General features: G+C 43.6%; 1 protein-coding gene across 1 annotated transcript in view; it reads right to left on the bottom strand.

Annotated features, from left to right (window-relative positions):
• The window catches only part of FER1L6 (fer-1 like family member 6), a 755805-nt gene that overhangs the window by 295469 nt on the left and 438303 nt on the right, over nucleotides 1-22033 (bottom strand). The window contains exon 12 of the mRNA XM_086966191.1: nucleotides 18555-18663. Coding sequence (XP_086822317.1) covers nucleotides 18555-18663 — 109 coding nt within the window. The remainder of the gene's footprint in view (nucleotides 1-18554; nucleotides 18664-22033) is intronic.

The following is a 22033-nucleotide window of genomic DNA, read 5'->3' as shown; positions in this document are numbered from 1 at the left end:
CAATTTAATTTACTATTCCAATACCAGTCCCCGTGGATAGTAGGGAAGGTGTTGGGATAGTAAATTAAATCATTTACTATCCTTGAGCGCCCCCCAGTGCAATGCGTGGTAACAACTTTCGTTGTTACGACCGCGTTGTGAAGGTATTCTGTTGTAATGCTTGCGTTCTAAACGCTGCATACCACCAGTACATGCTCTACCTTTCACATACACTGCACCCTGCCCTATTCTGTTCCTATGGGAAGAAATGCTGGTAGCCACTGTAGCTAGCATCCCCCATGTTAACCTATGGAGCAAGATAGCCTTACAATAGTGAAAAACGAAATTGGCTGTGATTCACTACCAGAGCATGTCACATGTACCAGTACGGATGTATGACGTTAGAACGCATACATTTACAACGCGTACCTTTACAACGCGTTCGTAACAACGAAAGTTGTTACCACGCATTGCGCTGGGGGGTGCAAAGTTGAACAATTTAATTTACTATTCCAACACCAGTCCCCGTGGATAGTAGGGAAGGTGTTGGGATAGTAAATTAAATCATTTACTATCCTTGAGCGCCCCCCAGTGCAATGCGTGGTAACAACTTTCGTTGTTAGGACCGCGTTGTAAAGGTATTCCGTTGTAATGCTTGCGTTCTAAACGCTGCATACCACCAGTACATGCTCTACCTTTCACATACACTGCACCCTGCCCAGGGGGGTACCTTGGCCCTTCCATAGGGGTGACCAATGTGCACAAACAGGGATGGGTTAGGCCTGGTCAGTGGGGACACTGACCAGGAGGACATGGCAGTTCACAGACTGCACACAGGCACTGCAGTGGCAGGCCTGAGATACCATTTTGGGGTTACTCATGTGGGTGGCACAATCAGTGCTGCAGGCCCAATAGTAGCATTTGTCATCACCAGCCCTGGCACACCAGTGCACTTTACTTTGGACTTCTTGGTGATACAAATATGCCAATCATGTATATCCAATCATCATAACAATTTACACAGGGAGCACTTACACTCTGGCACTGATAAGCAGTGGCAGAGTGTCCAAAGCATCTAAACCAGCAAAAACAAAATCCAGCACAACATCAAAAATACAGGAGGTAGAGGCCAAAAAGACAGGGGAAACCACGCCAAAGATGCCAGGTCTAACATGCGTCTCCTCCAGCTGAAAGTGGGGGGAACTGTCCACCCTCTTGGGAGTTCTCTTCACTAAGGCGGAAAAATCTGGACAGACCATCAGCTTTGGCGTGTTCTGTACCAGGGCGGTGTTCCACCGTAAAGTATATTCCCTGTAGGGAGATGGACCACCTCAACATTTTTCGTTCTCCCCCCTTATCTGCATCAACCACCTGAGGGGCCTGTGGTCGGTTTGAACATGGAAGTGAGTCCCAAACAGGTAGGACCTCAGCTTCTTCAGGGCCCAGACCACAGCAAAAGCTTCCCTTTCAATCGCACTCCACTTCTGTTCCCTGGGGAGTAGTCTCCTACTAATGAAAGCCACAGGCTGGTCCCCGTCCTCCTCAGTGATCTGTGAGAGTACTGCTCCCACATCATGCTCTGAAGCGTCTGTCTGCACTATGAACTCACTGGAGAAATCAGGTACCTTGAGCACCGGTGCTGAGCACATGGCAGTCTTCAGGGCATCAAAAGCAATCTGGCAGGCTTTGGTCCAGTTCACTCTTTTGGGCAACTTCTTAGAAGTCAGTTCTGTCAAGGGGGCAACGATGGTGTCATATCCCTTGACAAACCGTCTGTAATACCCGGTGAGACCTAAGAAGGCCCTCACCTCTGTCTGGGTCTTGGGGGGTTCCCAAGCCAGAATGGTATCAATCTTTGCCTGTAGGGGCGCCACCTGGCCACTCCCCACCTGGTGTCCCAAGTACACCACAGATCCCTGCCCTATCTGGCACTTGCTGGCCTTGATAGTGAGGCCTGCCCTTTGCAGAGCCTTCAACACTTTGCAGATGTGTTGCAAGTGTTCCTCCCACGTGGAGCTGAACACAGCAATATCCTCCAGGTATGCGGCGCTGAATTCCTCCAGCCCGGTCAGTACCTTGTTAACCAGTCTCTGGAAGGTGGCAGTGGCATTCTTCAACCCAAAGGGCATTACTCGGAACTGGAAGTGCCCCTCTGGCGTTGAGAATGCGGACCTCTCTTTGGCCCCATCAGTTAAGGCAATCTGCCAGTACCCAGAAGTCAAATCAAAGGTACTGAGGTACTGGGCAGCTCCCAACCGATCCACGAGCTCATCAGCTCTGGGGATGGGGTGTGTGTCAGCCTTCGTGACCGCATTGAGCCCACGGTAGTCCACACAAAATCTGAGTTCTGGAGTGGCACCTGGCGCAGCAGCTTTTGGCACTAAGAACACTGGGCTAGCCCAGGGGCTGCTGGAGGGCCCAATCACCCCTAGCGCCAACATCTTGGAAACCTCTTCCTTGATGCTGGCCCTGACCTTGTCAGCTACAGGTAAACTATCTCCAGTGTCCACATCATGGACGCACCAATTGGTGATACCTGGGTCAGGGAGAACAGGGGGGCAAACTGACCCAGCACTTGGCGACAGTCCCTCTGCTGTTCTGGGGTCAGGGTGGGCGAAAGGACCACACCAACCACTGACCCATCTCGCTCCTTAGGTGCCAGGAGGTCAGGGAGAGGATCACTATCCTCTTCCCCTCCAGCGTCTGTAGCCATGAGCATTGTCACTTCAGATCTCTCAAAGTGTGGATTGAGGCGGTTTCACATGTAAGACTCTCAGGGGTTGCGTGGGGGTCCTCAAGTTAACCAGGTAGGTTACTTCACTTTTCCTTTCCACCACCTCATATGGCCCAGTCCACTTGTCTGGAGCGCGCAAGGCACCACTGGCGCCATCACCCACACTTTCTGCCCAGGTTGAAATTCGACCAGAATGGTATTCTGGTCATACCATCTTTTCATTTCTTCCTGGTTAGCTTCCAGGTTCTCCTGTGCGATCTTCCTGAAGCGCTGTGTCTGGTTGCGAATGGCCAGCACATAGCTGAACACGTCCTGGGGGTCTTCCCACGGGATTTCTCCCACCCCTCTTTCACCAGTGTGAGAGGTCCTCTAACAGGGTGGCCATACAGAAATTCAAAGGGACTGAACCCTAAGGACTTCTGAGGCACCTCCTTGTAGGCAAACAACAGGCATGGTAACAAGACATTCCACTTCGGTCTCATGGGCTCTTCTAGGCCCATAATCATACCCTTCAGGGTGAGGTTGAACCTTTCAGCCAACGCATTTCCTTGAGGGTGGTAAGGAGTGGTGAACTTATAAGTTAACCCACACTCCTCCCACAGAGACTTCATGTACCTAGAGATGAAGTTGGTACCCCGGCCGGAGACCACCTCTCTGGGGAACCCCACACGGGAAAAGATCCCCATCAATGCACGGCCAACCACGGGTGCTGTGATTGTCCTGAGAGGTACTGCTTCCGGGTACCGGGTGGCATGGTCCACCAAGACCAGGATGAACCTGTTGCCTAAGGCTGTCTTGGGGTCCAGGGGCCCCATGATGTCGATGCCCACCTGCTCGAAAGGGGTGCTCACCACAGGGAAGTGTTGGAGGGGTGCCTTGCACTTCACTCCAGTCTTGCCACTGGCCTGACATGTTTTGCAAGACCTACAAAAGGAACCAACATGCTTCCTCATCTGGGGCCAGTGGAAGTGGGTGACAAGCCTGTTTAGGGTCTTGTCTTGCCCCAGATGTCCCCGCCCAAAAATCTGGCATATTTTGATTTGAAACCTCCAACATTTAAATGAAATGCTTCTATATTGTCTTTCTTAAAGTTCTAATGAGAGAGTGGGAAACCCTCTTAACATAAGCTACGCCATTTATAACAATAATGTCAAAAGCATTTAACTGAGAAGCAATCAGAACAATGCCAAGGAGCGATCCTATTGTCTCAGGAACTGCAGCAATCAGAACAATGCCAAGGAGCATTCCTATTGTCTCAGGAATGGCAGCATTCAGAACGGTGCACAGACAAAATATTGAGATTTAAATATCGACATACAATTATATAGAAGTTTAAATATCGAAGGGACATAATATAAAAGGTAAGTAATATCGACACTCTTAATATCGATATTAGTAATATCTAAGTTTTAAATATCGATGTCAGTAACATCGATGTAAATAATTTTGATGTTACTAATATCAATTTTTAAATAATTTTTGTGTATATTATATTGTATTTATTATGTTATTTAATTTTTTTAATGTAATTTAATTACATTTTGTATTTTAGTACTGTAGCGGGTTGTGGGTTTATAGGGGAATAGGTTAGGAAGTAATTTAATTATGTTAAAAAGAATTATTAATTAGTAGGAATTATTAATTAATTTTAATTAATTGGTAAATATTTTTAATTAATTTTAATTAATTGATTAATTGATAAATATGTTCTGTAGCGGGTTATGGGTTTATAGGGGAATAGGGTGGGAAGTAATTTAATTATGTTAAATTAATTAATAATTAGTAGTTATTACTAATTAATTTTAAATAATTGGTCATTACATTTAATTAATTGGTAATTCATTTTAATTAATTGATTAATTGATAAATATGTTCTGTAGCGGGTTGTGGGTTTATAGGGGAATAGGGTGGGAAGTAATTTAATTATGTTGAATTAATTATTAATTAGTAGGAATTATAAATTAATTTTAATTAATTGGTAATTAATTTTAATTAATTGGTAATTAATTTGAATTAATTCATTAATTGATAAATGTGTTCTGTTGCGGGTTGTGGGTTTATAGGGGAATATGGTGGGAAGTAATTTAAATGTAATTAAGAAATAATGTTTCTAAATTAATTGTTTTGTTAATTATATAATTATTAATTAATTATTAATTGGTAATTAAATATTATAAAATGGTATTTTTTAATAATTTTGTTTGGTTAAATATATTTTGCTAATCATGTTTTTAATAATTATGTATAGGTATTGTAAATGGTTTATATTTATTTAATAGTTCATATTTTTATTATTGAAAAAAAAAAGCTTTTATTTATAAGTATGTCATTTTAACCCCTACGCTATCCAACACTTTCCCTACTGTTGCACTCTCTGGAGGGGGGATTAGTAATTTTTACCCCTACGCTATCCAACACTTTTCCTACTGTTGCACTCTCTGGATTGGGAATAGTAATTGTTACCCCTACGCTATCCAACACTTTCCCTACTGTTGCACTCTCTTGAGTGGGAATAGTAATTGTTACCCCTAAGCTATCCAACACTTTCCCTACTGTTGCACTCTCTGTAGTTGGAATACTAATTTTTACCCCTACGCCATCCAACACTGTCCCTACTGTTGCACTCTCTGGAGTGGGAACAGTAATTGATACCCCTACGCTATCCAACACTTTCCCTACTGTTGCACTCTCTGGAGTTGGAATAGTAATTTTTACCCCTACTGCATCCAACACTTTCCCTACTGTTGCACTCTCTGGAGTTAGAATAGTAATTGTTACCCCTACGCTATCCAAAACTTTCCCTACTGTTGCACTCTCTGGAGTTGGAATAGTAATTGTTACCCCTACTCTATCCAACACTTTCCCTACTGTTGCACTCTCTGGAGTTGGAATAGTAATTTCTACCCCTACGCTATCCAACACTTTCCCTACTGTTGCACTCTCTGGAGTGGGAATAGTAATTTTTACCCCTACGCTATCCAACACTTTCCCTACTGTTGCACTCTCTGGAGTGGGAATAGTAATTGTTACCCCTATGCTATCCAACACTTTCCCTACTGTTGCACTCTCTGGAGTGGGAATAGTAATTTTTACTCATACGCTATCTAAAATGTATTTAGTTTTTTTATTAGTTTTATGTTGTTATTAATTGTTATTTATATTATTATTTTATGTATATAAATTTATTTGTAATTTATTATATTTTTATTTATTTATAAGTTATTAAAATAATTAATAGAGTTATTGTTAATGAAAAATATACTATGTCTTATATCTTTATTATTATTAATTTGTATTACATTATGTATTAATTTTAAATATTATAATATATTTTTAAATATGTTTATTACATGTATAAGTATAATTTTGTTAATATTACATTTTTATTTTATTAAAATAAAACGATATTTTACAAAAAACAATATTTTTGACATTCTATATTTTTTTTCTCGATATTTTTGTACTTACCTTGTTAGGGATAGGATCCCGATATTTTTGCCATCGATATTTTTGTTGCAATAATTTTGTATCTCAATATTTTTGTATTCGAGATTTTGTCATAGATTCATTCAGAACAATGCCAAAGAGCGGTCCTATTGTCTCAGGAACTGCCTATGGCTGAAGAATAACTACGCAGGGTCAAAATTAGAATTGACATTAATGGACAATGACATGAAACTTTGAAAGACAAACCCAAACCTGCAATTCCATAAAAACTCAACTGACAATCAGTTGACATTTGAAAGTGGTAGTGGGGCGTAAACGTTCTGTGGGAGAGCACCGTGGCGAGCAAGCGAACCTGAACAATTTAAAGGGGGATGGGGGGGTTCTTCCCCCAAATTTGTTTTGAAAAAAGAGTGGGCAAATGGTGCATTTTCAAGAAAATTTGAGAAGCAAGAAGTTTAATAAAGCAATTGTGAAAGTAACGTTATTACATTAATACAGGGATGTCACAATACAACAACATGGTAGCTGCTTATTCAGTATAACCACAGAGCTTCATAACAGACTTCAAGATACAATGCTGAGAACCTCACAGATTTTTTTTTATTTAAACTGCAAGCAACTAAACGAACAACTAAACAGGTCACAAACTAGCACTATCACTGTTTATTCTCTCGTGAATTCAGTGGAGTAGTGTGCTAATATGTATCCTGTTTCTTTAAGTTGGGTATAGAATGGTTATGTGTCACTGAAGGTTTGTGTATTCTTTGTAGAACTTTACCGCTGGTTGCTAGGTGAGGCTCAGTTTACTTCTGATCCTTCGCCTCAGTAGCCGGTCTTTATTGGACTCATGGAATAAACTGCTTTACTTTATCACAGCTGTTTCTTGCCTCGGTCAATTAGCCTACCCCGATACTACAAGTGGTCACACTGCTTTATTAATTGGAAACTCTCCACTATTAACTGGTCACTCTGTCTATTCACAGAGTACTGTGCCATGTCACAGGCCACCTTGCCTCATTTATTGGTCCTTTGCATCAGTCTTTGAGCACTCTGTCTCATATTCACGTATTAACGTACCTTAAATGTACTAAACATTGCTGAGTCATTGGCCTTGTTTTCACTAATCACTGTGACACATATTCACAGCTCACTCTGCCAAGTTCGCTAGTTTCTCACTGTCCCAAACATAGTTTGCGTTGCCCCATTTATGGTTTCCGTTGGCACATAGTCGTGTGGCTCTGCTCTATTAACTTTTTTTTTATATATAAATCTTTTTATTATTTTAACACACAAACAAGACATTAAGGTGGGCTATCACAAGCATTCAACTTTCGGCAATACATCTTGAGAGAGAACAGTACAGTATAGGTTACAATAGGGCATCACTCTTGGATCCTGTTCCGAATCCTTCGTGGCTCTGCTCTATTATCATGCATATTTAGAGCTCAGGGTTCCTTGTTCACAGCTGAGTCCCCATCGCTCTTACCTGCAGCACAATATTATACTACGAGTTTACATGAGGTTTGAGACATGTTTTGATAGAGATTGCCGTTTCAGCTCACAATCTCCAGTTAGGTGACTAACGTTATCATGTCTCCCCTTCCACGATACTGGCACATGGATAATTAGCAGCATCAGCAGGCCAGCCCTCGTCTACTCCCTCTGCCTGCGGCCCTGGGCATAGCACTCCTCCTGTAGCCTAAGAATTACCCGACTGTGCCTTTTGCTTTCACGGCCACCTCTCCCCATGGACCACTCCTGTCTCAGATAGACTCACCTGAGGGCTGAGGCCTGGCCTAGGCTGCAGCTTCAGAGGCACGTGTGAGCGGGCAGCAGAAGACAGGGCAGGGCAAGGCTAGCCAGGCAGGGGCTAGTAATAATTTAAATGATGGCTGGTGATGGACGGTCCTTCTCAGTCTCTGGCATGGCTGGTTTCTGCAATGCCTCACCTCACAAGTCACAAGCACTTTTAAGGCATACAACCAGCTCAAAAGAAGCACTACACGTTTTAGTTGGAGACAACAAGCTAAATTGCAACAGATCACTTGCAAGAACCATTAGCTTGAAGAATACTTCACTGGTCAAAAACTGACAGCATAAACACCAAATACCGGCACAGATCAGACCACAAATGCATAGAGGATACAAATTGTCAATAGGTAGACTTTGGAGAAACAAACACTTTCTTCTGCAGTGTCCAACGTACACTTGAGCCATCTATTTCCCCATATTCCAAAAAAGAAAATCAAGTATTTGCAGTTACAAGTAAAGTAGGAAAACTCCGTCACCCTAAAAGATCCAAAAAAACAAATCTGCACACATTATCAAAAAGACAGAGTGTATAAAACATGGAAACTGAAACTACCACTGTTGGCAAGACAGTGAGGTTTAAAGAATTTTACGCTGTTACTTGGTCAAAACTTGTTTAACTCGTACCAGCAAAGTGGTTTGTATTGTATAAGCGAGGTGGTATTTTTTTGTTGCAGATTTATATAGAGCGAACTTGACCCAAAGGTATTGGAAAGCTTTACATGAGCACCAGTTACGTTATGCTACACAAGAACACATTCATTTGCACATTCTGTTGGCTAGTGGGGTGGGTCAGGGTGGGGGTGTGTACGTCTTTGTGGAAGATAGAATCGTAGGTGAAGAAGGATGTCTTTCCCCTGAAGAAAAAAGGGGCGGGTGTGATGTTGAAGGAAGGGAGAGGTGAGCCTTATATTGAAGGAGGAAGAGAGTAATGCCTTCTTCATTGTAATAAGTGGTGAGTCCGCAATTGTCTGGGAAAGTGTTTGGGAAGAATCAGTAAAGTTTTACTTCCTCCAAAAATAAGGCGAGGGGTGCTGTTCGCATTAATTAAATGAGACAATGTGTGGCTCAGGGAGGAAGCGGCGCTTCCTTAAAAAAGAGTTGCAGAGTGTTAAAAGTTACTGTCAATGTTTGTTTACTCTCAATCTAAACTAGCTGCCAAGTATGTCCCAGCTGCAGGAATGCCCAGCCTGTTTACCTCGCCTTCTCCAGGCCTCGGAGCCAGTTTTCCCTGGTCTGCACGCACAGGTGCAGGCAGGTGCAGCGAACTCACTCCCAGCTCCCCCGCCTGCACTGTCTGAGCGGTCAGTGCCGGGCAGCACCTTGCCCTGCCACCCAGGAAGCACCCAGAAGTTTTTAACCGGGGTTGTGGGCTGCAGTTTGAAACCAGCACACAAGCAACATCAAAGAGGGTGCGTTTCGAGCTATCTCAACTGGCTTTGTATTTTTTTTCCATTTTGCTTATAATTCACCTCGAGGCTACAAGCTTGCTTACCAGTGAATCAAAAGAGTTCTTTCTCACACATAAAAAGTAAATAAAATGTGTGATGAAAGCCACAATAATTTTTGGAATGTAAACCTCTTTAAATGCAAATTAGGCATTTATGAGGGTCCGGATTGCTTTTAACAGAATAGTTGTGTAAGGCTCTTTTATCAAAAGACAGCCACGCACAAAAGCTTTAAGCCATACTTCAACACGGACAATTCCTCATCATACTAAATGGGATTTTCGGTTTCCTCCCACTGGTTTCTGGCAAGCAGCTTACTGCAGCCTGCCTCCTCAAAGGGCCTCCGCTCACTGTGACCTCGCTTGTTCATGGGGACAGAGCCGCACATCCACTTTCACGTTGGAGCTGCTCGTCCTCGTCCATGCTGCCTTCTTTCCCACCTTGACCCCTCAACTTTCGTCTCCTGGCCTGAGCCCTGCAGCTTCGGTGGAAGGCACAGTCCGGTGCCGGCAGCAGAGACCAGAGATGCCATTTCCATTATAAATTGGTCCCAACCAGTGTACGACATTACGGTCCCATGGGCCCCGGCCTGCATGTATAGTTTACACTGCGCATGACTCCAGCGCAGCTCTGCCCCACCCTATGCCCTACCCTGAGGCTGAAGTGCGTGCGCAGAATGCATCATATTATTAGTGAAAAGCACCGATCGACGAGCATAACTTTCAAACTAGATCCAAGACCGACACTTACAATGTGAGTGCAGTGTGCACTCTGGGGGCCCCTGAAGCTGGGCCCCCCCCGCACCGCAGGGGCTGCGGGGGCCTTTGTTACGCCCCTGTCCTGGGAGAACTCTCCAGGTCGTTACCTAGCAGACATCTACAGGCAAGGCATCACTGACAACAACTTCCAAAAGACCAGAGACTCCCCCCCCCACTCAAAGGGAACACGTGCCACTTTGCAGAGGCGCACTGAACTATTAGCTGCTACTATAGGGCAGAGTACATTAGGGATACACTGCTCTTCAGAAACCCGCTGACACCTCACGGATGTCACACTTGCCCCGGTGTCTCTCAGAGCCTCTATCTCCCTTCCATTGACGGTCACCTTCTGCCCATATTTCTTAGTGTTCATGGGCAGTAAGGTTTCCTGGACCATCTCTTGGTCTCCTAAAGAGACAAGGGACATAACTGCTAGGCCCCCCTCCCCACTAGAAACCAAATCTCCCCCCAAAGCTACACTTGCTAACCCTGGGGCTGGAGCACCAGTGGGTGCTGGGGGCCTATTGGGGCACCGGCTGATAACATGTCCCACCTCATTTCAGTGAAAGCAGGTAGGGGGGCCTCTGTTGTCCCTGGGATCTCTGTAGTCCCGCCTACCCCTAGGGGGCCATGGATGTCTAGTTATGGGGGGCTGGGATTCCTTCTCCTGGGAACTATTTTGGGGCCCTGGTGTGGACTCCTTTTGATTGCCCTTGTCCCCCCCACTCTTCTGCTGGGGACCCTGCCCACCTTTGGCTGTGGTACCCACAATTCCTCTGTGGACCCTGGTACTGGGCCAGCGATCCGCCTCCTTAGCAAGCTCAATGGGGTCTGTCAGCTTGCTGTCTAAAAGATGCTGTCACAGCTCTGGAACACAAAGACTACTCAAGTGCTCCTAACTGATTAAATGCAACAACCCCTTAAAATCAGTTACCTTGCTACCCTTCATCCAACCTTCCAGTGCACGCGAGTACAAATTCACACACTACATCCAAGTCTCGAATTCTTTCTTCTTAGAATTTCTAAACTGCAGTCTGTACTGCTCTGGAGTAAGTCCATACCTGAGACATAAGGCCTCCTTCATATAGGGGTAGGTCATGGTACCTGCTAATTCTAAGGGCTCTTGAGCACTCCTCCCAGAAGCCTCAAAATGTTTCCACAGGCCCGCCCCCCAATGCTCTTCAGGCACACCATTCATTCTCAATGCAATCTCATAGGAAGTAAACCAGGCATACATATCCTCACTCCTATTATAATTCTGTACCAGATCCTTGGGAATTTATACTTTACCCCCATGCACTGGCTGCGCGCTGCCACCATTTGAACTGGCATCCACCTCCTTGGCTTTAAGATCCAGTTCTCTCATGCTCAACTCATGAGCCAAAAGCAATTTCTTTTCCTCCAAGGCGCGGGCACTTTTGCTCTCCTCCGCCGCCTTTTCTCTCTCTTTATCCATTTCCAATTGCTTCATTTTCATTTTCATGACTTCCAAGTCATATTCTCTTACTCTCGGATTTTATTGTAACTCTTCTGGGGTGAGGCCCCAACCGGAATGGTTGCTGCCAGCTCCTGAGCCTACTCTGCCCACAGGCAGATCCGCGGGTGAAAAACCATTCCCTGCATCTACATCATCATTTCCCTCTTGTGCCTCCCAATGGGCCTTAAAGATGTCTCGCAGCTCATCCTTCCTGTAGCCGCTCTTTATGGGGCACTCAAACTCGCGGCAGAATTTCCTAACTACCTCAACTCTGTACGAATACAAGTCTCCAATGGCAAACTCCAACTCTTTTTCTGCCTCGCTGAGTGCCTTTCCTTTTGTAGACATGATGCTTTGAAGAGTTACTCAAAAATAGAATCAAAATCAAAAACCAGTAGTATGCGGTGGCGTAGTGGTCTGCACTCACTATTGATGTACACCAATCACTGTGGGTCTAGTACAAATACAAGTTCAAATCTCCACCGCTGACCAACAATGTTAGAACTGGGGGTCTCTAGTTGGCAGAGGTAGGTACCACTGTCCAAATAGGGACCCTTGCTTCTAGTCAGGCCAAGGAGGAAACCCTCTGAGATAACCCCTGCTCACCCTCTAGGTAGCTTGGCATGAGCAGTCAAGGCTTATCAGAAGGCAATGTGTAAAGTATTTGTACCAATACTCACAGTAACACAGTGAAAACACCACAAACTGACTCCACAACAGTTTAGAAAAATAAAGGTATTTAATCTAAACTACACAAGACCAAAATGACAAAAATCCAACATACACAGTTCAAGAATATGGTTTCAAAAGAGTTCTTACGGTTGCAATAAAAGTTCTTTAGGTTGCGATAAAATAATCCACAGTTGTGTGAAAAGTTCACAGTTGCGTCATGTTTCAGACACAGTACCTTTAGTTGCGACAAAGTTCCAAAAGCAGAAGCTGGTGCGGTGGAAAACAAGCGATGCGTTGCATCTGAGACCCTGGGGAGGCGTTTGCGACAGCCCCGCTGTAGCAGCGGGCGTGTTGCGACGAATCCGGTCTGTATGGGGAGGAAGGCCACTAGTATGGATTCCGGTGCGTAGGTTCCGTAGGAAGTTTGTTCTCGCAAAGGCACGATGCGACGATCTTTGGAGGTGCAACGATCTTCGGGGCGACGATGCGCGGACCAGTGTTGATCTTCTCTCTCGCAGCTACTCGATGCGTTGTGTTCGTCGATGACTCTCGCAGCGACGTGATGCGGTCCGGAAGCAGGCGGTGCGGCGATCTCACCCAGCGACGACAGCCTCTGCGACGACAATTGCAGCGATGTTAGACTTCCCGCACCGATCGGGTGCGTCCCGCAAACGAAGGATGCGACTGCTCTGACAGAGGCAACAGGTGCTGCGACGATCTCGACCTTCGTAGCGGCGGGAAACTTCTCGCACTGTCGGGGATGCGCTCCGCAGCGAGCGATGTGATAACTTTTCTTTAGCAAAGTCTATCAAGCTTAGTTTCCAGCTTCCCAACACAGGTACAACTTCCAGAGGCACCACACATGGGCCAAGCACTCCAGGAAGGATAGAACTCTCTCAGTAGAGCTCAGGGGAAGCTGGGGGTGAAGTCCTTTTGTTCCTGGGACTTCAGAACAGGGAGCCAGCTCTTCTCAGACCCTTGGAGATTCCTTCAAGCAAGGGAACACAGCACAGCAAAGTCCTTCCCCTCTCCTTGGCAGCAAAGCAACAGCAGGGCAATCCAGCAGAGCAACAGCTGGACAATCTTCCTTCTTCAGTTTCAGCTTTCTCCTTGGCAGAGGTTCCTTCTTGATTCCAGGATGATCTAATTTTCTGTTGTCAGGGGTCCTGTACTTATACCCCTAAACGTCTTTGTTCTCTTTGTGCATGTGGGCCCTGAGCCTGATCTGAACCAGTTCTGGGTGTTTCTTGAGCACTTTGTTTTCCTGGCTTCTCCTTTCCTTTCAGAGTGAGGGGCAGGGTCGTCAGCCGCCCAACATGAGGTGGAGCCAGCATTGTGGAAGGCAGGCACAGCCCTATTCAGGCCCAGGTGCTATCTCCTCCCACCACTCAAGTTGCAAATGCAGTCATTCAGCCCAGGGCTGACTCAGCCAGCCTCCTGGGGAATCCCGAGCCCCTGTCACTCTCAAATCAGACAGTCAATACACAAACAGGCCAAGGCACACAGGAAGGTCAGACAAGAGAACAACAACTTTCTAAAAGTGCTGTTCTCAAACACAGGATTCAAAAACAACCTTTCCTAAAAGATGTGTTATTAAATTCTGAGTTCAGGGATACTAGACTCTTATGTCCTATCTTGTTCCTATGGGAAGAAATGCTGGTAGCCACTGTAGCCAGCATCCCCCATGTTAACCTATGGAGCAAGATAGCCTTACAATAGCGAAAAACGAAATTGGCTGTGATTCACTACCAGAGTATGTCACCTGCACCAGTACATGCTCTACCTTTCACATACACTGCACCCTGCCCAGGCGCGTACCTTGGGCCTTCCATAGAGGTGACCAATGTGCACAAACAGAGAAGGGTTAGACCTGGTCAGTGGGGACACTGACCAGGAGGACATGGCAGTTCACAGACTGCACACAGGCACTGCAGTGGCAGGCCTGAGACACCATTTTGGGGCTACTCATGTGGGTGGCACAATCAGTGCTGCAGGCCCACTAGTAGCATTTGTCATCACCAGCCCTGGCACACCACTACACTTAACTAGGGACTTCTTGGTGATACAAATATGCCAATCATGTATATCAAATCATCATAACAATTTACACAGGGAGCACTTACACTCTGGCACTGATCAGCAGTGGCAGAGTGTCCAAAGCATCTAAACCAGCAAAAACGAAATCCAGCGCAACATCAAAAATACAGGAGGTAGAGGCCAAAAAGACAGGGGAAACCACGACAAAGATGCCAGGTCTAACAGTGTGGATATTTGTTTGGAGGACACTTAGGAAGCTGGCATCTTTAGGACCTGGGTGTTGACCTTCACACAAGTGAAGCATGTAGGGAGATGGCATCTATTTTCCTCTGGATGAAAACTGACAACATGGATTGTAAGCAGGGCCAGCTTTAGGGCAGTGCGACCTTGGGGGGCAAGAGGGAGGCACTGTGCTAGCAATATCTTAACATTTAAAAATACCTGCTGCAGAGTTCCTTGTGTGGCCTGCTATCAGGCAGCAATAAAAATGTCAAGATAGCCTAGGTGATTCATTTTCCTGCTATGAGAACGAGAGATGGGAGTTCTGTCTAGTGGCAGTTTTCACTCACCATAAAGTAGTGCGAAGGGTTAATATGCCTGCTGCAAGCAAAACAGATCTGCATGTTATGTTGATAACTGAGTAAATTAGTGAAGCCAGCCTTTACCAGGGCTTTAAAACTAGTGAAATGAATGTAAGAGAAGAACTATGACGAGATGAGGGGGACTTTTGCAGGTTGGCAGTGAGGAAATCAGGGGAGGTAATAGTGCCAAAAAACATTGTCGCACTGGTCGCCACCACCGCTAAAGCCGGCCCTAATTGGAAGTTTATCAGGAGGGGAGAAATTATTTTTGCCAATCTAGTCCCAATTAAGTAAAAATTAGGGGCTGGAAAGAGAAACCATTCTGCCACATTTAAGGTGGCATTCCATTCTAAAAACTACACACAAAAACAATCCTGGTGCTCCACATGCAAAGAGGCCCTTTTCCTGAGATCAGCGAACAGCGCATGATAGAGCACTAGTAACAAACATCTGCAATTTGTGGAGGAGCGTTTTTAGCAAATAGCAAGCAGCCCCCCTGTGGGTATAATATATAATCAGTTTTAAAGTTAAACCTTTTCTTATCCATTAATATGGCATTTCAATTAGTGTTATTAGAAATCTTAGATACTAACTTATGGAAAAAATGCCTCTCTTCCCATATTCCTATAATTTGAGCTTAATCTGCGATTTGAGTTTAATTAGAAGATAAGCAACGTTTTTAAGAGCACTTCCTTAGTTTCTGTACCTCTGAGTGCACTGCTTGAGTTCAGGGTAGGATTTGGAGAAGCAAGCACTCTTCCTCACATTGTAACCCAGTTACCTATTGCTCTTCTAATTACCACATAAGGGACTCAAAATGTATTAAAAAAAGAGCAACTGATACTCAGAAACTACACCTATAATGTCACTACAGCCAAAAAGGTCTCAAAAGTATAAATGTTCTCTAGTCCAGCCTTTGAGTTAGCCCAGCAACACACATGCCCACTCACAGGCCGTGCAACACAATTCCATAGAAAATAACGGAGACAGGGACCTAAAATAACACCCCATCGAAAATAATGGTAAATAAATCTAATTTGTTTGACTTATAAAATATGTATATTTCTTTTTTTAATGTTAAAATAGATGTAATAAATACATACTAATTATATTATTTCAGAGTATAAAAATATAAAAACAATCATATTTTAAAATTAAAATGAAATTACACATTTACACTTTTGTTAAATTAAAATAAATTTTAATACGTTTAATAAAATGTTACTGTGAGTTGGAGTTTTGAAAATATCCTTTAAGAAATAATATTTATACATTAAATAAAAGTATTTTAATTTAATAAATTATTAAAAAACACATTTATGTGAATAAGCTAATCCTCCCATTGTTAATTTTTAGTTGCTGGTACATACTAACATGATAGTTTGCATAAGATATGGTGTGAAGGGTGAGTGCACAAGTCACTTTAGAAAAAGGGCGGGGTGAGGCAGGGCTGTGTGTGGACCCTCTTTCTCTTCACACTGTACATTAGTTATTTGGAGGTATACCTAAGAGCAAGGAGGCAGGACATGTCACTGATAAGGACCCGCCCAACACCTCTACTCTTATACACAGATGGTGTTATTTTTATGACCGTAACAGCCAATTGCTTGTAATGTTTGTTAGATTCATTTGCCCAGTTTATGGCAAATTTGGATCTCAATACAAACCTGTCAACATCTTTTTTATTGAACTGCAGACCTTGCTCTATGAAAATCAAGTCTTATTTTGGACAAGGTACATTAATTCATAGAGTAAAAACCTTTTCAGTTTCAGTACCTTGGAGTACCTTTCGAATCCGCGATGGGATGGGATCATTTGTGCACAGTTAGAGAACTACAATCCGAAAAAGCCATTAATGTGGATTTTAGGTTCTCAAGCACACTGGGGTCTAGACCTTTCAAGGAGATGTTGTCCATTTACCGAAGCAAATGTATTTTCTTTGCAAGTTTTTTTGCAGAATTTTGGACATACAAGGAATGGAATGGTTTACAGCTGCTTGAATATGCCTTTCTACGTAGACTTCTTTCTGCCCCGAAAAGCACCTCTAATTTTACTTGCCATAATGAACTAAGAATTTCCTGTTTGGGAAATGATATTAAGTTGCGCCCAATTCTTCATTGGCTTTCCATCTGGATCAAACAAGCAACTGATCATGACACTAGATTATAGTGGATTGCCCCCCCTTGCCAGATTTAGATTGAATGTAATACATAGCCAGGTGTCTTTGCTGCAGGAGGATGCATGGGATAAAACGTTACCCCTTTGTACTGGTGATAACTCCTCAACTCAATGTACATTGCACTTTATTTTATTTTGACATTTTTAAAAGTAACAGAGAATGTTGGTTTTAATTATCATTATTGCACCTACCAAATTTTAAATTGCACAGACCCGCTTTTTTTTTGTCTACACCTATTATTTGTATCTCTGTGGTTAGGATTCTCCAGCAATGTATTGCAATAGGAAATGGTTTGTCACAATTATGAGTCAGAGAACTTTTGCACTGGCATGATCAATTGATATGAGTATACTGTGTCTTTTTAAGCAATATTTTCATAACTCAGAGACTTATAGTATGTACATGTTAATGTATTGTGAATCTTCAATGCTGAATAAAGATTTCTTAACTGACTGAATGAGTTAATGTACTGTAACATTTTATTTGACTATTTCTCAGTTGATTAATACATATATACAATTATTTAACATTTATATTTTATAGGAGGATATGTTTATATATACTTTTTAAGTTTAATAAACGTTTATATTTTTGCCTATACTTTCCCATAGATATGCGCCCCAGGGGCAGAGGTCGCCACCTGGCTAGTAACTTTATAGTTATAAATTCTGTCTTGTTTTACGCATCTCCATTCCCTGCTATTAAGGGTTAAAGAGATGTAAGTCTGCCTTAGATGTTAGTCTACTCAGAAAAGGTGAAGAAATAAAACGTGTACACTTACATCTAGATTCAAGAGTAAATCTACTTGTTGGTAAATGTACCCTGGTAAATGTACCCTGGTAAATGTACCCTTGTACATTTACCTTTGTGACTAAGACCCCAAGTATTAATGGAGGTTTGAGGGTGTCTGAATTCTATGACATAGTGATCACCCCTCAGCATAGGCACGAGGATACTGTAATCTATCTCTGAGTTGTGGGACCATATAAAGATCTCATTTACTTATATGTTCACAGAATTTCTATGTGACTAAAAAGCTCCAGATTACATCTTAAATCAACTGTATATGTTTCTCTGTAAAAAGCTGATTACTCTTGCTAAAGTAAAACTCTCAGATTTACAAGCAAATGCATGGAATTCTTTGAGAATCGCATAAATCGAATAAAGGCAGAACTTTGCTTGAGGAGTTAACCAATGGGAACACATTTATAACATGTATGCTCTTAATTAATAGGTACCTATTGTAGACATTATACTAATCATAAATACTGTTCTGATCCCTGTATTTAACACAATTGATCACAATATCCCCAAATCTGCATTCTGTATTTTGGGGATTGCTTTTTGACCTGAAAGGGGTGACACAACAACCCCCAAATGAGACTCCTCAATATCTCTGACACAGATTTAAAACAGAATATGTTGTTTCTTACCTACAGTAACTTCAAAACTGATTGGCTTGTCTCCAATCTTCCTTTCAATCATGGTGGCTTCAAAAAATGAGCCAAATAAGAGAAAATCCTCAAATTTTTCTTCATGAATCTGTGGAATAAGAAGTTGATTAAGTTGAATGTTGATTGCACAATCATTTCTGATATTGCTGTAATTTAAGAGTAAAGAGCCATCTTGAATTTCTGATGGAGTTGCATTGGCAAATATTGCTACCATAATGTACTCAGAAATTGAAGGCGTCATTTCAGACTCTAAAAGTGTGCAATAGATTGCCGTTGTTTGTTGGCAGAAAGCAAACGTTTTTAGGCTCACCTCTGAACCCAAAAGCCTGCATTTGAATTGTATGGAACTGTGATTTGCGTGATTAGTGAGATATTGACTTGCATCCTAATCCTTTTAAAATTCACAGGTCGCACTGACTGTTATTGTTTTTAACTTTCACTCTGCAATCAGATCATAATTGAATTGCGCTTTGTCTAAAACACCGTACTTACTGAAAGTCACTCGCTCCCTCAGGCGCTCTAGTTCCAGGTTCGTATCCCGGCCAGCACGCTTCCAGCTGATCGCGGTCCCGCCCACTCTCCACATAAAAGAGAGTGCGCCGAGCGGACTCGCGCAGCATCGCACCGGAGTTTCGCCGGAGTCGCCCCTGAGTCAAGTCCTGCCCGTCTGCGCCAGACCAGCGCCACCCGCCACCCCCCCTGTGCGCCCTACTCCAGAGGAATCATGCCCATCATAAGATACTCTAGGAGTGAACTGCTGGCCTTGAACACAACGCCCGTGGTAAGTGGTAACACTCTGGATTCCATGACAGCAGCTCCAAAGTCCCCTAGTGTGTTATGCATATATTCCAATGCCCGCTGTCTCCCAAAGCATTCACTAGATATATGGGATATGTTAGACCAGATTGCGCCTGACCTCTTTTTCATAACTGAGACATGGCTGCAAGAATCCTCCGCACCAGACATAGCTTTGGCCATACCTGCTGGATATAATATTCTAAGACTGGACAGAGTTTCCAAACAGGGTGGAGGACCAGCTATTGTCTACAAATCTCACATACAAATCAGACTAATTGATACCCACCTGGCCAGTTGGGGAAAAATACTAACTTTTTCCCTGGCACTAAGCGACAAGGAAGCATGGAAAGGATCCCTTGTCTATAGACCACCAGAAAGTAAGACAAATTTTCCCGCACAACTCCTGGAAGTATTAGCCCCGCATGTACTAGCAAGCAAAAACTTCCTCCTACTGGGTGATTTTAATTACCATGTAGAACTACGACAGGACCCCAACACAATTGAATTAATCAACTGCATCCAGACGCTAGATTTAAGATTACTAGAAACAGAGGCTACCCATGTGGCGGGCCACAATCTCGATTTAGTGTGCACAAACTCGAGCGAAATTCACATTACCGAGCTCCTCCCAGTTCTATGGTCTGACCACTCAATTATTAAATTTAATATCAACTTACCTCCCCCTAAATCTGTCCATCAGAAGGAAATAAAAATGACCCGTGCCTGGAATAAAATAAATGCAGACTCTTTTATGCTCTCCTTTACACCCCCCACCGCTAACACCAACTCAGACCTAAATCAAGTAGTAATCAACCTGGATCTAGCCATAACGGCCTCCTTGGATATTATAGCACCCAGGCAAGCAAGCAAATGTCATAAGAAAAGATCCCCCGGTTCACCCCAGAGCTAAAACCGGCCAAGCTGGCCTCAAGAGTAGCTGAACGTAAGTGGCGGAAAACAAAGAGAGAAGAAGATAAAATTCTATACAAGACTCTCCACAAAGATTACATGAATCAGATATCAACAGCAAAAAAAATCTACTTAGGCCTAAAGATCACCCAAGCTGGTAATTCCCACAAAGAATTATATAACATAGTAAAGGAATTTACAAACCCTGCGGCATGTCAACCCCCCACTGTGGAGTCCCAGGAATGGGCTGATACCCTTTCATCCTATTTCTGTGACAAAATCAATGCTATCCATGAATCCTTTCCAAAATTTGATCAGGCATCTAACCCCGTAAACCGGTAGAGCCTGCAAAAATCTGACTCACTATCGCCTCACACCACTCTAAATGAATTCAATAAAATATCTGAGGAAGAGATCAGAAACATAATGAAGAAAGCTAAATCTGGATCCCCTAGTGATGCAGCCTCAGCTCAAATCTTGACCAAAAAAGCCCCAGCTCTAATACCCGAACTATGCACTATCTTCAATCACTCACTGTCCCAAGCAACATTTCCGGAATCCTGGAAAGAAGCCACCGTAAGTCCAATATTGAAGAAAAGTAATGCAGACCCAAAACTACCAAGCAACTACCGCCCCATTTCTCTCCTACCCTTGTTCGGCAAAATGTTGGAGTCTAGTGTAAATAAGCAGTTGACCAACCATCTGGAAACCTACAAACTGCTGGACCCCTCACAGTTGGGGTTCAGAGCCCGTCATAGTACGGAGACTGCTGTCCTGGAGGTTGTCGACAACATTCGATCTGCACTTGACTCCAAGAAATCAGCAATTTTGATCTTGCTAGACTTGTCGGCGGCCTTCGACACCATCTCACACAGTATCCTTTTGGAACGACTGCGTGAGATTGGTGTCAAGGGCATAGCCCACAGGTGGATCCAGAGTTATCTATTGGGGAGGAAATCCAGAGTCAAAATCGGATCCTCTTCGTCTGGATTCTCTGATAATGATAAAGGCGTCCCACAAGGATCTATACTAAGTCCAACTCTATTTAATATATACCTGTCCCCCCTAGCCAAAATAATCAAAGACCATGGATTTGATACGGTGTCCTACGCCGATGACACCCAAATCCTGGTCACTCTGGGCCCAGACCTCACCGATACAAAACTCAGGTTCCAACAGTCTATGATATCGGTGAAGGAATGGATGTCAAACAACTACCTCATGCTGAATGAGGGTAAGACCGAAATCATTCTATTTGGCATGGCTAAAAAGACATGGACAGAGGAATGGTGGCCAACTGCCTTAGGCCCTTGCCCAGAACCAAAGAGCGTAGTATGAAATCTAGGGATAACGCTCAACGACAATTTATCAATGAACCCCCATGTGAATAAAATTGTGCACACCAGCATTGGCCTGATGCGAAGTTTGAAAAAGGTATTCAAATGGATACCCCTCGCATCTCGCAAACCTCTAGTCCAGGGGCTAATAATTAGCCGCCTAGACTATGGCAATGCGCTACTGGCAGAAATTAATGAAGGCTCCCTGACTAAACTTCAGACCCTGCAAAATGCGGCAGCTAGGCTGACCCTGGATCTACCTCCCCGCACTCCATCTGCCCCTTGCTTGAAAAAACTGCACTGGCTGCCAGTTAGACAGCGCATAAAATTCAAAGTCTGTTGTCTCGTGCACAAATCACTACAGGGCCAAGGACCGCAGTATCTGAATGAAACATTTAGAGAATACTGTCCCCC

This window comes from Lissotriton vulgaris, chromosome 4_1, assembly GCF_964263255.1.
Source record: "Lissotriton vulgaris chromosome 4_1, aLisVul1.2, whole genome shotgun sequence".
Lineage (NCBI taxonomy): Eukaryota > Metazoa > Chordata > Amphibia > Caudata > Salamandridae > Lissotriton > Lissotriton vulgaris.
This window is presented reverse-complemented; position numbering and strand designations above follow the sequence as displayed.